General features: G+C 32.1%; 1 protein-coding gene across 1 annotated transcript in view; it reads left to right on the forward strand.

The window, feature by feature from the left end:
- The window catches only part of STXBP5L (syntaxin binding protein 5-like), a 386,990-nt gene that overhangs the window by 175,735 nt on the left and 195,422 nt on the right, over positions 1-15,833 (forward strand). Inside the window, 2 exon segments of the mRNA XM_012640519.1 lie at positions 799-882; positions 6,187-6,310. Of these exon segments, the coding sequence (XP_012495973.1) occupies positions 799-882; positions 6,187-6,310 (208 nt within the window).

Below are 15,833 nucleotides of genomic sequence, written 5' to 3' on the forward strand. Positions count from 1 at the left end.
TATATTGACATTGCCTATTTTTATCCTTCCTCTTCTTTTTTGATTAACCAATGATAGGTTATATTTTATTAGATTTAATCTATCATTGATAAAGAAAATAGGAAGGATATAAGTCATAACTCAGTCATATAATAGTAAAAATCAATAGCATGGCTAGCATTGTTAAGCTGAATCATTGAGTACTGGAGATGATCATCTTGTAATCATTATCTGCTCTCAAATTCTATTTTAGGACAAATATGTATTTTGTTAATAATATTTATTGATTTAAAAACAAATATCAACCATTTTTAATGATATGAATCTCTAGAATACCTTTGTGAACTTTTGAGGGTTCATAAACTATCAGTTTAAAATCCTGTCTTCAGTCAAAGAGAGAACAGAATTTAATATAAAGTAATTTGAAGCCACATTTGTGGCCACATTTTTCAAATGTATGGGACTAAATGGCATATACACATTTTATTAAATTTATCCAATTTCCTCTTTTATTTCATCTTCATTTTCTATCCCAATTTTTCTTTCAATCTTTATACTTATTTTTATAGTGTGTCATATATATTTATATTCTTCCTTAATTTCTCTATGGAATGAGGCAGAGTTTATAGGTTTATTTTGAAGCTGAGTTTGTCATTTTTTTAAAATGTAAGACTCTTACATGCAAGTTCAAGAAAAATTGATATTCTAAATAAGGTTGTGTTATTTGGTATGATTTTACTTTATTAACATTAAACTTCATTTGAATCAAATTTAAATTAATGTTAGAATTAAGAAAATGATTGTTTTAATGTTTTCCAGCTGCTAATAGGTTATGAAAATGGTACTGTAGTATTCTGGGACTTGAAATCTAAAAGAGCAGAACTCAGAGTTTATTATGATGAGGTAAGTGATTTCTACTGAATATTTGAAAATATTGTGACTCTATGCCTGTTTTCTACTTTTAAGCTTTGTATTTTACAAAAGAGAATTGGGAAACTGCCTGATCCTGACCCAGTACTTCACACTCTCTTTTGATATTTGCACAAGTTCCAACTCTGAGTTTTTCTCCTGAGAGGGAATTCTGCCTTGACTACCTATTCTTGGCCCCTGCCCCCCTGATTTTTTTGACATCTTCTATACTTTCATGCTTGTTGCCCTACAGTGTATCTCCAAACTTGTCTCAACTGCTTTTCCTTCCTCTAGGCTTCAAGTTATATCATGCCTCGTTGTCCTTAAGGTCTCTAAAGACACTATTCACACCTGCCTTAGAAATTCATTTTCGGTGGTAAAAAGTTTAGGTCAGTTTGAAAGGCCTTATCTTCTAATACTTGCCTTCTTAGAATAGGGAGAAATTTTATAAATAGTAATACTTAATAAGTGACAATAAGATCTTGAAGTAAGCTTTATTGTATATAAGTGAGGCTTGATTAGGTTTTCATTTAGGGGAAGCAACAAACTCCCGTTTGTCAAGGAATAGTCTCCTAGTTTACATTTTAGTTGTTCAAATATTGATTCTAGGCAATTTTTTATTTTCTCATTCAGAAGAGGCTCATATGAAGACAGTGAAGCTGGGGGCAAAAGGTGAAAAGGGAAATTACCTTTTGTAGTTGTGGAAATAAAGGTGATCATCTATGCTCTTAATGCCATTTGAAAAATGGTAGGAATGGGAAGAGATAGAAGGAAAATATAGGCCAGAAATATCTGTCCAGTAAAACCTACTCTTGCATGGGACAAGCACCAAATAAGGCAGCACTGCAATAAACAGAAAAAGAAACACATACACATATTTCTTTTAGAAAATATCTTCATTTTATCATGGAGGAATAAAAAAATGTTGCCAAATGAACCTGTAGTCACTCAACTGGGATACTTTACATGTTCTCCCCCATCCTCCCATAACTGTTAAATTTTTCAAGTGTTGGTGCTTAAAGACATAAGCCTTCACCTACTTCATAAACTCCACAATTCATTCTTAGTGGTTCTCTCAAACTAAGGTTTTATGGAAATAGATAGATAGATAGTTGTCATAGTGGTAAAGAGTTCAGAAGTAAATGACATAGCAGCTTGGTAATTTGATCATGATTGGTGAAAAGTAATCTGACATGTAATATCATGTGTTCTTTATGATCAACTTCCTGGACATCTTGTATCACAGGGAAAGAAGGTCCTAGAGCACTAAGCTAAGATTTTCCTTTTGTTACGTATACAGAATATAAAGATGGAGATGGATATTTTTCCCTCTCTCAAGACTAGCAGTTAAATGAGAGTCTACATACAATCTGGGTATTTAGCCAGTTGGAATTAGAGTAGCCAACTCAAAAGGAAACTCAGAGGAAAATTCTGAATCAGCTAGTTTTCCTACGGCCTTAAAAAATACGGAAGGAAGATTTCGAACTTTAAAAAGTCAGTAAAAGTAATTTTGTGAAGAAATTTTTAAATAAAGATTTGCAACAGCCTAAGTTAGTAGAGTACCACATTATACCTAATTCATACCTACAAATTATTTTAAAGATTGGCATCCGATATATGTATATAAATCTGTCTACTTTAATGGATAATTATATGTTCTGTCATTTTTATAGGGATAGTCATATACTTCATTTTACTGCCAAACTTTTCAAACTTTCCTTAGCACTTTACCTCTCATATCTAGAAACTATATTTAATAACTATCTGAAATGTTTTTTCCTAAGTCACCAATGATCTCCTCATTACTATACATAGTAACCCCTTCTTAATCTTTAAATTCCTCACTAAACCTGTGACTTTACCCTAGTCCTTCCTTAAATAATTTCTTTACTTGTCTGTGTCTTTCTACCTCATTCGTCATGCCTCCTTTCTCTATCACTAATTCTCCCCTTAGTGCTCTTTTAAATTATAGATGCTCTTCAGGGTAGTATATCTTCACCCTCTTTTCATCTCTCCCCAGTTATACAATTATAGAAATATCCTCTCCCATAATATCAAATATTACCTTTGTGCTGAAAAATCTAACATCCATACATCTCTATCATTTACCTCTCTCCTGAGCTTTAGATCTAAAAATATATGATCATCTATTAGGTAAGTTCAGATAAATTATCCCGGCACTGAATTTGAATTTAAATACCTGAAGCTCCTTCTATGTTTTAAAGTTTCATTTAGTTAATTCAGTGTAGAACCCTCAGAGTAATATTTGACTCTTTCTTTATCATATATCACATGCAATCAGTTTTGGGTAGTCTACTTGATTCTTTGTATTGCCTCTCATTTATTTCCTCTCTTTTCTCATTCCCACATTTAATGCCCTAGTCAAAGTTGTTATCTTTTGCCTAGATGACTATAAGAGCCCTTTACCTAATCACCTTTCCTCTGATATGTTACCTTTTCAACATATCCTTTTTTAACAAGATTATCATTTTAAAAACATAGATCATGATTCTCTACCTCAGAACCTTGGAATGACCTCCAATTGTCAATGATATAAAGTCCATATTCCTCAACATGGGATTTAAGGTCCTATTGCTATCTTTTCCCTTTAGTTTAATGTACTGTGTCCTTCTATACACTCCCCACATTTCAAACATATTACTCACTGTCTCCTAAACATACCATACATTTCTTACCTCCAAGCCTTTGCTCCTGCTAATTCCTTATCATGGACTCTCTTCTTTTCTCTTCTGTATATCAGAATCTTACTAAGTCTTTAGCTACTGTAAAGCCATTTGGACTACTTAACTAGCCCCTTCATGAATAGCAACTGATGAATTGAAAGTTTTGTTTAAAAAATCCAAGATTATTTTCAGTGATAAATATATGAATTTTACTTTCACATTAGCTGTACAATTTTTGTTTCCTTACATAAATAATTCTTAAATAATATTGCACAGAGAAATCCCTCAGCATTTGGCATGAGGAAAGTCTTTTAATTTTTTGAGAAACTTCTATATTTCCTTTTTTCAGGTCGTTAACCAGTTTTTTGAGTTTCCTTTTTCTTTTTTGTTTTCAAGAAACTCGGTCTCAGCCACTGAGATGACAAAACTGCTAGTGTTTTTCAGAATCTATTTTCTATTTAAAATTCTTCTTGAATTAGTTGTATTATATTTGCTTCTTCAGTAAACCCTTTAAGTCCTTTTTTTTTTTTTTTTAGAAAAGAGTAGGATAGAATCAAACGAATAGACACAGAATATTTACCCATCAAGTCAGATAAAATGACAGCTCCTCGGTAATTCACTATTTGATATCCTGATCTCTAACAAGTTGGTTTTACATGTCTATTCTTCTGTACAATAACTATATCTCTTTTATAGTACTTACTTATTTTAGGTTTGTTATAGGTATTATTTTTATATCTCTCTTTTCCAATAGATAGAAATTCAGTGGAATAAGAAGGTGGTTTAGGGCTGAGAATGCCTTCTCTGCCTCTATCTTTGGTGGCAAAGGAGTCCAAAAGAACTTTAAACTGATTGTAGTTCATCAAAGTTAACATTAGGGGGGGCAAAAAGAAGTGACATTTCCCTTAAACCAACTACAGAAGGGAGAAGAAATAAGCAGAGGAGAAAACAAGGAAATATTTTCCTTCTAACTGCCTTTGCTGGACTCTGGCAAAAAAGAAATCTCTGCTTTGTAACGAATGCCAGCGTAAGAGAAAATTCAAGTCTGGTCTTTTGAATTTAATCAAATCTTATATATCTTTTGAGGCACAGCTCAGATATAACATGTTTAATGATTATTCTAGCCATCAATTATCTGTAACTCTAATAATGCTTATTGTTTGGAGCTTTTAACAGTTATATACATAACGTAGTCCTTAAATTTTATATATATATATATATATATATATATATATAAATAAAACTCAGTAGTTATATGGGTATGTGTGTGTTAAAAGTCACAAACAATAGGTATGACTCGTTTTCAATTATGTCAGTCTTCTTTCTCCTGCCATTTTTAAAGTGTATTTAAGAAAAAGATGTTGTATATATCTGTTCTTTTTTTCTCACTGTACATAGCACATCACTCAAGTTCTGCATATACTTTATTAATTTAGAAAGAATATGAAGGGTATGGAGAAATGCGTGTGACATTAATTGTTTATTCAACAGATATTTATTTAGTACCTACTTTATGCAAGACACTGTGCTAGTAGTGGAAATACAACATCTTGGAAAAATGAAACACAGTCAGCCCTCCATATCCATGGGTTCCGCATCTGTGGATTCAACCAACTGAAAATATTTGAAACAAAACAATAAAAACTAACAATATAACAATTAAAAATCATACAAATAGAAAAGTACTGTATAGTGACTATTTGCATAGAATTTATATTGGATTAGGTATTATAAGTAATCTAGAGATGATTTGAAGTATATGGGAAGATGTGCATGGGTTATATGCAAATATTATGCCATTTTATATAAGAGACTTGAGCATCTGTAAATTTGGGTATCTGGAGGGGGCAGGGGAAGGGGTGCTGGAACCAATCCCCTGTGGACACTGAGGAATGACTATAATTACTCTTGAATCTTATCTAATTCAAAACTACAGAGTGAACCTGAAAAATATAAAAAAAATACCTTTTTTGCTTTAAATCTATTTAAATAGTATATGCTAGAGGCAGGACAGTGCAGTGATTGAGAATATGGCTTTTGTAGTTAGATACACCTTGGCTTTGAGTTGTGAATTGAGCAAGTATGTCAATCTCTCTAAGCCTATTTCGCATGTGTGAATTGAAAAAAAATACCTATTTTATAGGATTAAATGAGATAATATATTTTAAAACGCCATGGGGTTTGGCACATAGAAAGCCTTCAGATGGTAGTTCTTACTTAAAGTATTTTTTTAATTGGCTACTTTAAGTGGAACTAGGACTCTACTGTATCAAAAATTATCTTCTAATAACTTTTATTTCTATGTAAATAATTTTTCAAAGAACTATCTTAGGATATAGGAAAGACATAGGATTTACAACCAAAAGTTCTAGAATATAATGACATTAGGAAATTTACCTAACTTTTCTTCATCTCAGGAAATGAGTTTTAGTAGCCTTTTATAAGCCTGTAGAAGGTAGAAACTAAAGATAGTCTGATCTGGGTCATAAAAATTACATGTTTCTTAAGTGTTACTAGTCTAATAATTTTATGTCAAAATATTCCTTTGGAATATAGATTGATATAACATATCTACTTTTTCCTCTTCTACTTGTTTTAATTGTTATTTTATTAGGCTATTCATTCAATTGACTGGCATCATGAGGGCAAACAGTTCATGTGCAGCCATTCAGATGGTAGCTTGACTTTATGGAACCTGAAAAGCCCAAGTCGCCCTTTCCAGACCACAATTCCACATGGTAAGATGTACGCTTTCAAAAGAGATAAACACTGAAGTTACAGTGCCTTGACTTGAAGTAGGAAAGGTAGTATCAGTGTGTTTGGTAGAAAAGGGTAATAATAGGACATAGCTTCTGGTTGTAAATACTTCTTGTTACCTCCCACAGATCCCAACATGATGCCCCAAACTTTCCATACTTCCCTCTTCCTACAACCTATGTCCCTACTTTGTAAGCTGTACTTATATAGAGACCGTACTAACCAAAAATTGGATAATGGATGGTTGATATATCTGAGGCAGAGGATATAATATAGGAAATTTGGCCAGTTTTAAGAGTTGAGGAGCAAGTGAGAGAATGGCACTATACAGATCTTACTTTGAAACCTGATTCCTATACTACTTTATAGTCTATTGTTTTCTAGATTATCCTACTTATTTCCATTTGTGCCATTTTATTCCACTAAATTATGAGGACTGTGGGTTTAATTGTAAGGTTTAAAAAAAATCTTATTACCTTCCATGTTAAAAAGAACATTTTAATCCTAAATGAGGATTTTAATCTTAAGTAAGGATTTATGTTGGATCTGTATACTTAACTAGGCAGAATAAAATATTCAGATATATGAATATGTATAGTTCAGTTGACCAGATTATTTCAGATAATATTGGTGATGATCTGAGTTCCATGTTTACCTCACACTATTGGCTGTTTGTAAGAATAAATAGGTCAAACCCTAACAGTTACTCAAACAGATTCTGTTTTATAGTTTCTGAGTATTTCTTATAGTGTCACATTTAGAAAATAGTGGTATGTTTTCTATATTGAGTGATCCATAGATCACAAGCTTTCTCAGAATTATTTCACGTGTTTGTCTGACATTTTTTGTACCAGTCACATGCTCCATGTGCAAATGATAAAATTATTGCAACATTTAACCTAGCTGCTTTACTTAGAGATTGCTTTACATTTAGACACTTAAAAATGCTTTATTTAGAGATTGCCATTGGGGAAAATTTGGATAGGTATTTGCTACACGTGCCACTCAGGATTAACTATTTCTTTCTATGGTAGTTTCCCTCCACATCCTCTCACTCTTCCCTCCCCTCAAATCCTCATACCTTTTATATGTAAAAGTCTAGTAATATTTATTCATAAATTTTCTATTTACTTCCTTCTATTCTCAAATGTCAATTTTTATTAATAAATTATTAATTATTAATAGTTCATTTTGACTTGATTGGACATTTTATACTTCTATATATTTTATCATATCCATATTTGTTTTATCAGTTTGGTTGTTTTCTATAATTCTGCTTTCCTGTTGAAATAAATAAGGTTCTGTTCACAGGTTGTTGAAGATACCAGCATTTATGTCTTTCATAACATACATTAAATCAGTTTAAATTCCTGCTGCCTCATCTTGACATAGTTAAGCAAATACCAGTGATTTTGACAATAGTGATATTTATTGTCATATCTATCTACATCTTTGGGTGCATTTTGTTTCCTTTTGTTTTAACTTTTTATTTTCTAAAATAAAAATTTTTTCTAAGTACGGCTTTAATTGTATCCTATTAAGTTTTGATATGTAATTTCATTAATGACACATAATTTTCATTAATATTCAGTTTCAAGTATTTTCTAATTCCTATTATAATTCTCCTTTGACCCATGAACTAGAAAGACATGTGTTTTCTAATTTCTAATCATGTGTTTTATTATGGATTTTAAAATTATAGTCAGAGAATGTGGCATGATACTGCAAAATTTACTGACATTTTCTTTATAATTAGTGCATAGCAAATTACCATGAAGTTCCAAGTATGCTTGAGAAGAATATACTCTTTCTGATTATTACATAAAGGTCAAACTTGAAATTGTATTTTTCATTTTGTATGGTTTAAATCTTTGCTAAGTTTTTGTTTGATATTTCTTTTCTAAGAGAAGTCAGTTAAAATTTCTATTATAATAGATTTCCCTTGTATTTCTGTTCATTTCTGCTTTATATTCTTTAAAAATCGCATAGATCGAGGTGGTTGTGTTTATCAGATTCTCTGTGACTTAACTGATATTTATCTAGTGCTCTCAATTGCTTAGAGAGTGGCATTAAAATCTCCTAATGTGATTGTAGAATTGCCTACTTCTCACTATAATTCTGCCCATTTTCCTTTCATGTACTTTAAGAATCTATTATTAGGCATCCATTACGTCACCTGTAGAGAGCATACACAGCTGTCCCTTCATCTCCCCACATTCCACATCCATAGATTGGAGAAAACCAAAGATTGAAAATATTCAGGGGAAAAATATAACAATTAAAATAATAAAAATAAAAAGAAACAATACAGTATAACAACTATTTGCATAGCATTTTCATTGTATTAAGTATTAATATTAGTGGTTCCCAACCTTTTTGGCACCAGGGATCAGTTTCATTGAAGAAAATTTTTCCATGGACCGAGGGTGTGGGGGTGGAGTGTCATGGGTCTCAAAGAGGCGGTGCGGAGCTCAGGTGGTGATACGTGGCCTTTTTCCTAACTGGCTATGGACTGGTACTGGGCCACGGCCCCGGGTTGAGGACCTCACATATATAGGAGGATGTGGGTAGGTTATATGTAAACAGTTTGCCATTTTATATAAAAGACTTGAGTATCTCTGAATTTTCGTATTCATTGGGGGGCAGTAGGGCTTGGAATCAATCTTCTACAGATACAAAGTTGGGTCTTGTGTTTTTATCTAGTGTTACAGTTGAAATGTCCATTAATATTAAATGTAATTACTGATGACGTTGAATTTAGGCCTGCCACTTTATTATTTGTTTCTTATGGGTCCTATCATATTGTTTTTGTTCTTCTTTTGTCCCTTTCTGCCTTCTTTTGGATTATTTGAATATTTTTATTAGAATTTCATTTTTATTTACATATAGGCATTTTATCTTGACATAGTTTTTTATTGATTGCTCCAGGGAATACAATATACTGCCTTAAATATTGAAAGTCTATTAGAGCTAACATTGTAATGCTTTACATAAAATGTAGAAATCTTGCAACCATACAAATTTATTTATCTTTCCCCATTGTCCTTTATGCTATACTTATGATACATTACGTCTAAATATATTGTTATAATATTTGCTTTAAATAGTCACATGTATTTTTTTTTTTTTTTTGAGACAGAGTCTCACTATGTTGCCCAGGCTAGAGTGCCGTGGCATCAACCTAGCTCACAGCAACCTCAAACTCCTGGGCTCAAGCAATCCTTCTGCCTCAGCCTCCCGGGTAGCTGGGACTACAGGCATGCGCCACCATGCCCGGCTAATTTTTTCTATATAGTTTTAGTTGTCTGATTAATTTCTTTCTATTTTTAGTAGAGACGGGGTCTCGCTCTTGCTCAGGCTGGTCTCGAACTCCTGAGCTGAAACAATCCGCCCGCCTTGGCCTCCCAGAGTGCTAGGATTACAGGCCTGAGCCACCGCGCCTGGCCTGTATTTTTTAATTAAGAGGAAAAAGAGTCTTTTATATTTTCTGTTATTTATCACTTTCATTTAGTTCCTGAAGATAAAAGTACATTATTTAGTGTTTCTTGTAGGTCTGGTTGAAATGAATTCACTCAGCTTCCTTTTATTTGAAAATTCCTTTTTTTTTTTTTGCTTTCATTCTTGAAGGCTGTTTTTGCTAGGTTTAAATTTCTGACCTGACAGTTTGTATGTGTGTGTGTGTGTGTGTGTGTGTGTTTTGTTTTTATTTTTTTATTTTTTTACTTTTTTTTTTTAATTTCAGGGTATTATGAAGGTACGAACATTTTGGTTACATTTTATGTCTTTGCCTAAACCAAGCGAAGGTTAGAGGCTTGCCCTTCCCCTCTTCAATGCTCACGGTGCTCTTTAGTTGTGAGTTAACCCCCGCCATCCCCCAGATCCCTGGAGAATATTACTGCCATGTGAGCACCATAGTGTTAATTTTAGAGATGTTTCCATGGTTTTCTGGCTTCCATAATTTCTGAATGAGTAATCTGTAGTAGTTTGAATTTTGATTCCTCTGTATAATGTGTCATTTTTCTCTTGTTGATTTCAAACATTTTTTGTATCTTTTATTTTCAGCAATTTAACTATGTTATGTCTAGGCTTAATTTCTTCAAGTTCATTCTGTTAAGCATTCCACCAAGCTTCTTATATTAATAAATTTATATCTTCCACAAAATTTGGGAACTTTTCAGCTATTTATTTCTTCAGATATGTTTTCCTGCTTCCCCCTCTCTATTTTCTCTTTTTCTGAGATACCAATTGCCTGTTAGAATTTTTGATATTGCTCCACATGTCTCTGAGCCTCTGTTTATTTTTCTGACAATCATTTTTCCTCTGTATTTTAGATTGGATACTTCCTATTGACCTGTCATCAATTTAACTGCTCTTTTTTTCTGGCATCTTCATTCTGTTATTAAGCTTATGTTATATTCTTTATTTCAGGTATTTTTTTCATGTGATACCTTTTTGTATTTTCTATTTCTGTGCTGTTTTTTCATTCATCATGAGTGTTTTCCTTTAAGCATTGAGCCTACTTATAATAGCTTCTCTAAACTTTTATCTAATAATGCCAACATCTACTTCATCTTGAAGTTGGTCTCTGTTCATAAGAATGGTTCACATTTTCTTGTTTCTTCATATGTCTAGTAATTTGGATTATATCTTACATAATGTTGACATTATGTTGTGTACACTCTAGATGTTATGTACATTCTAGATTATAATTTTGTTGCACCCCTTGTTTTTAGCCATGGTGCCTTCTAAACTGGGAAACCTTATCTAGAAGTACTTCATTATTTTTTTCCAAATCAAAATCTTCTGTACTGAAAAGGTACACTTTGTCTGAAACTCATATTATTAGACAATGCTGGTCTAAGAGGAAGATGATCACAGCTAATGAGGCTAGATCAGCATCTGTTTCACTTGAGATTAATACTGTGATGGCATTGCTTTTGCTCTGTATCTTGTTGCTACTGGTGATGGCAGACATTGACTTTCTTTCACAGTAAAGTATAATGTTTTCAAATATGTATCCTTCAATTACAGTGCTCTCAGGTCAATATGCACATATACACATATATAACACATATTTACATACATGATATTAAACCAAACCTTATTAAAATAATAGTTAAATTGTTGCTCAGAAATAGGACAGGGGTGTCTGCAATTACTACTTTTAGTTAACATTTTCATGAAAATACTAGCCAATATGATTAGACTTGAAAATAAAATATATTTAAAAATTTAGAAAGAGGGTTCAAAATTATAGTTACTTTTTGATAGTATAATTGCACAGCTCAATAACAAAAATGAATTAGGAAAACTATTACATATTATATAACATTAGAATGCTGTATACAAAACAAACAGAATATGATGGATGAAAGGAACTACTTTAAATAATAGCACCCTCAAAAGTAAGTGAGAGTAAACCTTAAAGTACACGTGAAGTATTACTTTTACTAAGAGACATAAAAAAGACTTAAAAAATAAGAAACATACTCTATATGTACATAGGTAGATTCAATATTATGAAGATGTTAATTCACTACATATTACTTCATAAGTTCAATTTGTTCCCAGTAAAAATAACAGATTTTTTAATTTGATGAGCTAATATGTAGCAAAAATAAACATGAAGGTAGGAAAATTATTTAATGGTTAATTATAGGTAGTTTGGAAGGTTAGATGCCCTGAACAATTCTTATTGAAGTAAATAAAATACTGAATATATAGGATTTTAAGTTTTTTAAAAATGTCATTGAGCTGGCAAGCATGAAAATAGAAATCTAAAAGTTCCAAAAGAGAATGTTAAACTAAAAACTCTGAGAGATAAGTAAGTGGAAACAGTAGATTTTGTTGTGACATTTTCTGCTATACTTTGGAGAACTTAAACCTCATTCTTTACAAAACAGACTTATTGAGATATAATTCACAAATCAGCAATTTAAAGTGTAAATTTCAATGGATTTTAATATATTCAGAGTTGTACAATCATCACAATTATTTTAATCATTTAGTAATTTTAGAACATTTCATCAGCCCCCCCCCAAGACACCCTATACCCATTTCAGTTTATTCTCTAGTTTTCCATGCCAAGGCAACCACTGTTCTTCTTCTGTTGCTGTATAATTTGATTAAAAATAGGCAAAGGATTTGAATAGACATTTCCCCAAAGAAGACATAAAAATGATCAACATAAATTGAAAAGGTACTCAACATCATTTATCATCAAGGAAATGCCAGTCAAAACCACCATGAGATGGTCACCTCTAACCCATTAGGATGGCTGTTATTAAAAAGTCAACAGATGACAAATGTTGGGAAGGGTATGGAGAAAATGGAACCTTTGTAAACTGTTGATGGGAATGTAGATTTGTGTAGCCATTATAGAAAACTAAAAGAGTATGGAGGTTCCTAAAGAAATTAAAAGTAGCACTGGCATATAACCCAGCAGTTCCTCTTCTGGGTATATACCCAAAGGAAGTGAAATTGCCACCTCATAAAGATACTTGGACTCCCATATTCATGACAGTATTCACAATAGCCAAGATATGGAAACAGGCTATGTGTCTGTTGACAGATGAATGTATAAAGAAATCATGGCGTTTATATAAAATATAATATTATGCAGCATTAAAAAAGGAGATCCTGCCATTTACCACAACATGGATAAACTTGGAGAACATCATGCTAAGTGAAATAACCCAGACACATAAAGAAAAATATTGCATGATTTCACTTATATGTGTTACCTAAAGAAAAAAGAAAAATATATGGAGAATAAAACAGTGGTTACCAGGGGCAGAAGGGATAGGGTGAGGAAATGGGGAAAGGTATGTCGGAGGATACAAAGTAGCAGATATGTAGGATGAATAAGTCTAGAGATCTAAATCAATTAAATGAGTAGATTTTAGCTGCTCTTGCCACAAAAAAAATGGGTAAATATGTGAGATAGATATATTAATTTGCTTCACTATAGTAACATTTTTACTATCTATATGCATCCCATAACACCATATTGTATACTTTAAATATATGCAATAAAATTTATTTCAAAAAATTATATGCTTTGTGGTTTGGAAGTTCCTTTAGTTCATATCTGAACATTTTTTCATTTTTTGTTAATCTATAAATGCTTCTATTTAACCCACATTATTGAAAGATGTTTTATCTGCATACATATAATTTTGTATTGGCTACTATTTTCCCTTGGCACTCTGATGACACAACACAACCTTCACCTGGCTATTACTTTACTGTTGGAAGTATTCTGTCATGCCATTTTCATTCTTTTGTGGTGATCTGTTCTTTCTGTGACTTCTATTATGATTTTCTCCTTGCCTTAGATGTGATTTTAAAACATGTTGTATTTGGATATCTTTTTGCTTATCTTGCTTTGAGGTACACTGGATTTTCTGGACTTATGTTTTTTGTTTGTTATGAAAAATTCTTATTATCTCTTTAAATATTACCCCTCTTAAGTTTTATTCTCTTCGCAGATACCTTTTAGATATATATTAAGCCTTTTATTCTATTCTCCATATCTCTCAGTACTATTTTTTTCTATCTCCTTGTTTTCCTGTACTACATTATGAGTAATTTTTTTCAGATATAACTTACTTCACTAATTTTCTCTTTAGCATTTTAAATTAAATATCTTTTTAATTTTCATAATTATGGTTTTTATTTCTAAAGCTAATTTTACACATTCATAATTTCTGAATCCAATAATTTCTTGATGTTTGTGATTACATTATTTATTTCTTTAAACATTACATACATACCTCTTCTATATTCTGGACCTGACTATTCTAATATCTGTAGTCCTTGGGAGGTATAAAGCTGTTGTTTATTGTTTCTGCTCACTTCTTATCATAGTGTCTAATTTTCTTTTATGTTATGTTTCTTTTATCTTGGGTTGAAAGCCCATTGCTTGATATAAATGCATAGACTGGCATTAAATTGAGGATTTGGGAAGTGGCTCAGAAGAAAAATTATAGTATATAAAGTGAGAGAGTGATAAAGCAATTGTGGAAACAAACAGGGAATTGGGGTTCAGGATATAGAAGGGTTACTTGTATTATTCTGATAATGTTTCTTAAGTCTATATCAAAATAAAAGCTTTCAGAAAAAAATGAAGTAGACTAAAATATGCCAGATCAGAAGTGACATTCTTGGAATGATACCGTTTCTGAAATAAGGGAGGGTATGACTCTAGGAGGCCTACTGGTAAAGGAAAAGAAGGAAGCAAGCATTGAAAATTAAGGGTCCTGCAGAAAAAAATGATTATCACAAAATCAGAATACATCCCAACACTGCCCACTGTGATTAATAAAACTATACTTTGACAAAGTGAGAAGTTGCTCTAAAACTAAGAAATGTAGTAAGCCAAGCTTACTCTTGTCTGTTTCTTTTGGTTCATAAAGAATATGCATTTCAAAATAAACATCAGTTAGCATACACCCATACAAAGCTGTTATAAAAGAAAAACATAAATAGCAAATAAAGATAATTTAGCTGCTAGAAATTCTTATCAAAAAAACAACCAGAGGCAGTTCTGATTTCACCTCATAGATGTAGAGCCGGAAAGAGCAGTTCCCACTTTACCAACAAGAAAAAGCTGGACTATCTGCAAATTAACAACTTTTATTGAACTTACCAGAGAACTCAGGTGATGGCACAAACAACTATAGTAGACCCTTGAACAATGTGGGGCACCAACCCCCTTCCCCTGCCCCAGAGCCTGCAGTTGAAAATCTGCATATAACTTTTGACTCCCCCAAAACTTAACTACTAGTAGCCTACTGTTGACCAGAGGCTTTACCAAAAACGTAAAGAATTGATTAACATACCTTGCATGTTACATGTATTGTGTAATGGGTTCTTACAAAAAAAAAAGTAAGCTAGAGGAAATAAAATGTTACTAAGAAAATCATAACAAAAAGAAAATACATTTACGGTACTGTACCGTATTTATCAATACTGTAAGTTTATATCATCTATTTACAAGATGAATCATCTGGCTAAAATGGCAGGCAAGTGCAGCTACAGACCTCAATCTATGGTATATATCAAGCAATTCAACTTTTTTTGTAATGTCATGACTTTTCCCTGCTTCTCAGGAGTCCTTTCAACATCACTAGTGGCACTTCACAGGGGTTCCATGGTGTTATTCAAGGTTTTCAGTATTGTACTAAACATGATGAAAAATACACAAGAATTGTGAGAGATCATTTTTTACTGTGATATGCAATTTACTGGAGAGATGAAATGTTCACGCAGAGAGGATTAGTGTCACATGGCATTTTGAGTGGGTATTTGCAACCCTTGAGCTTACCGCAATAGCAACAGGTAGTGGTTATGAAATTATTACAGTAGTATGGTATGTACTAGTTAATTTTATGCACTTATGATTTAATACTGGATCTTTACATTAGTTTACATTTCTCTCAACTGTGAATAGTACCATCTAATTTCTGTAAGTATTTGTGCATATAAGTTTTGATAAATTTT

Source organism: Propithecus coquereli, unplaced genomic scaffold (assembly GCF_000956105.1).
Source record: "Propithecus coquereli isolate 6110/MARCELLA unplaced genomic scaffold, Pcoq_1.0 Scaffold10, whole genome shotgun sequence".
In the NCBI taxonomy this organism is placed as follows: domain Eukaryota; kingdom Metazoa; phylum Chordata; class Mammalia; order Primates; family Indriidae; genus Propithecus; species Propithecus coquereli.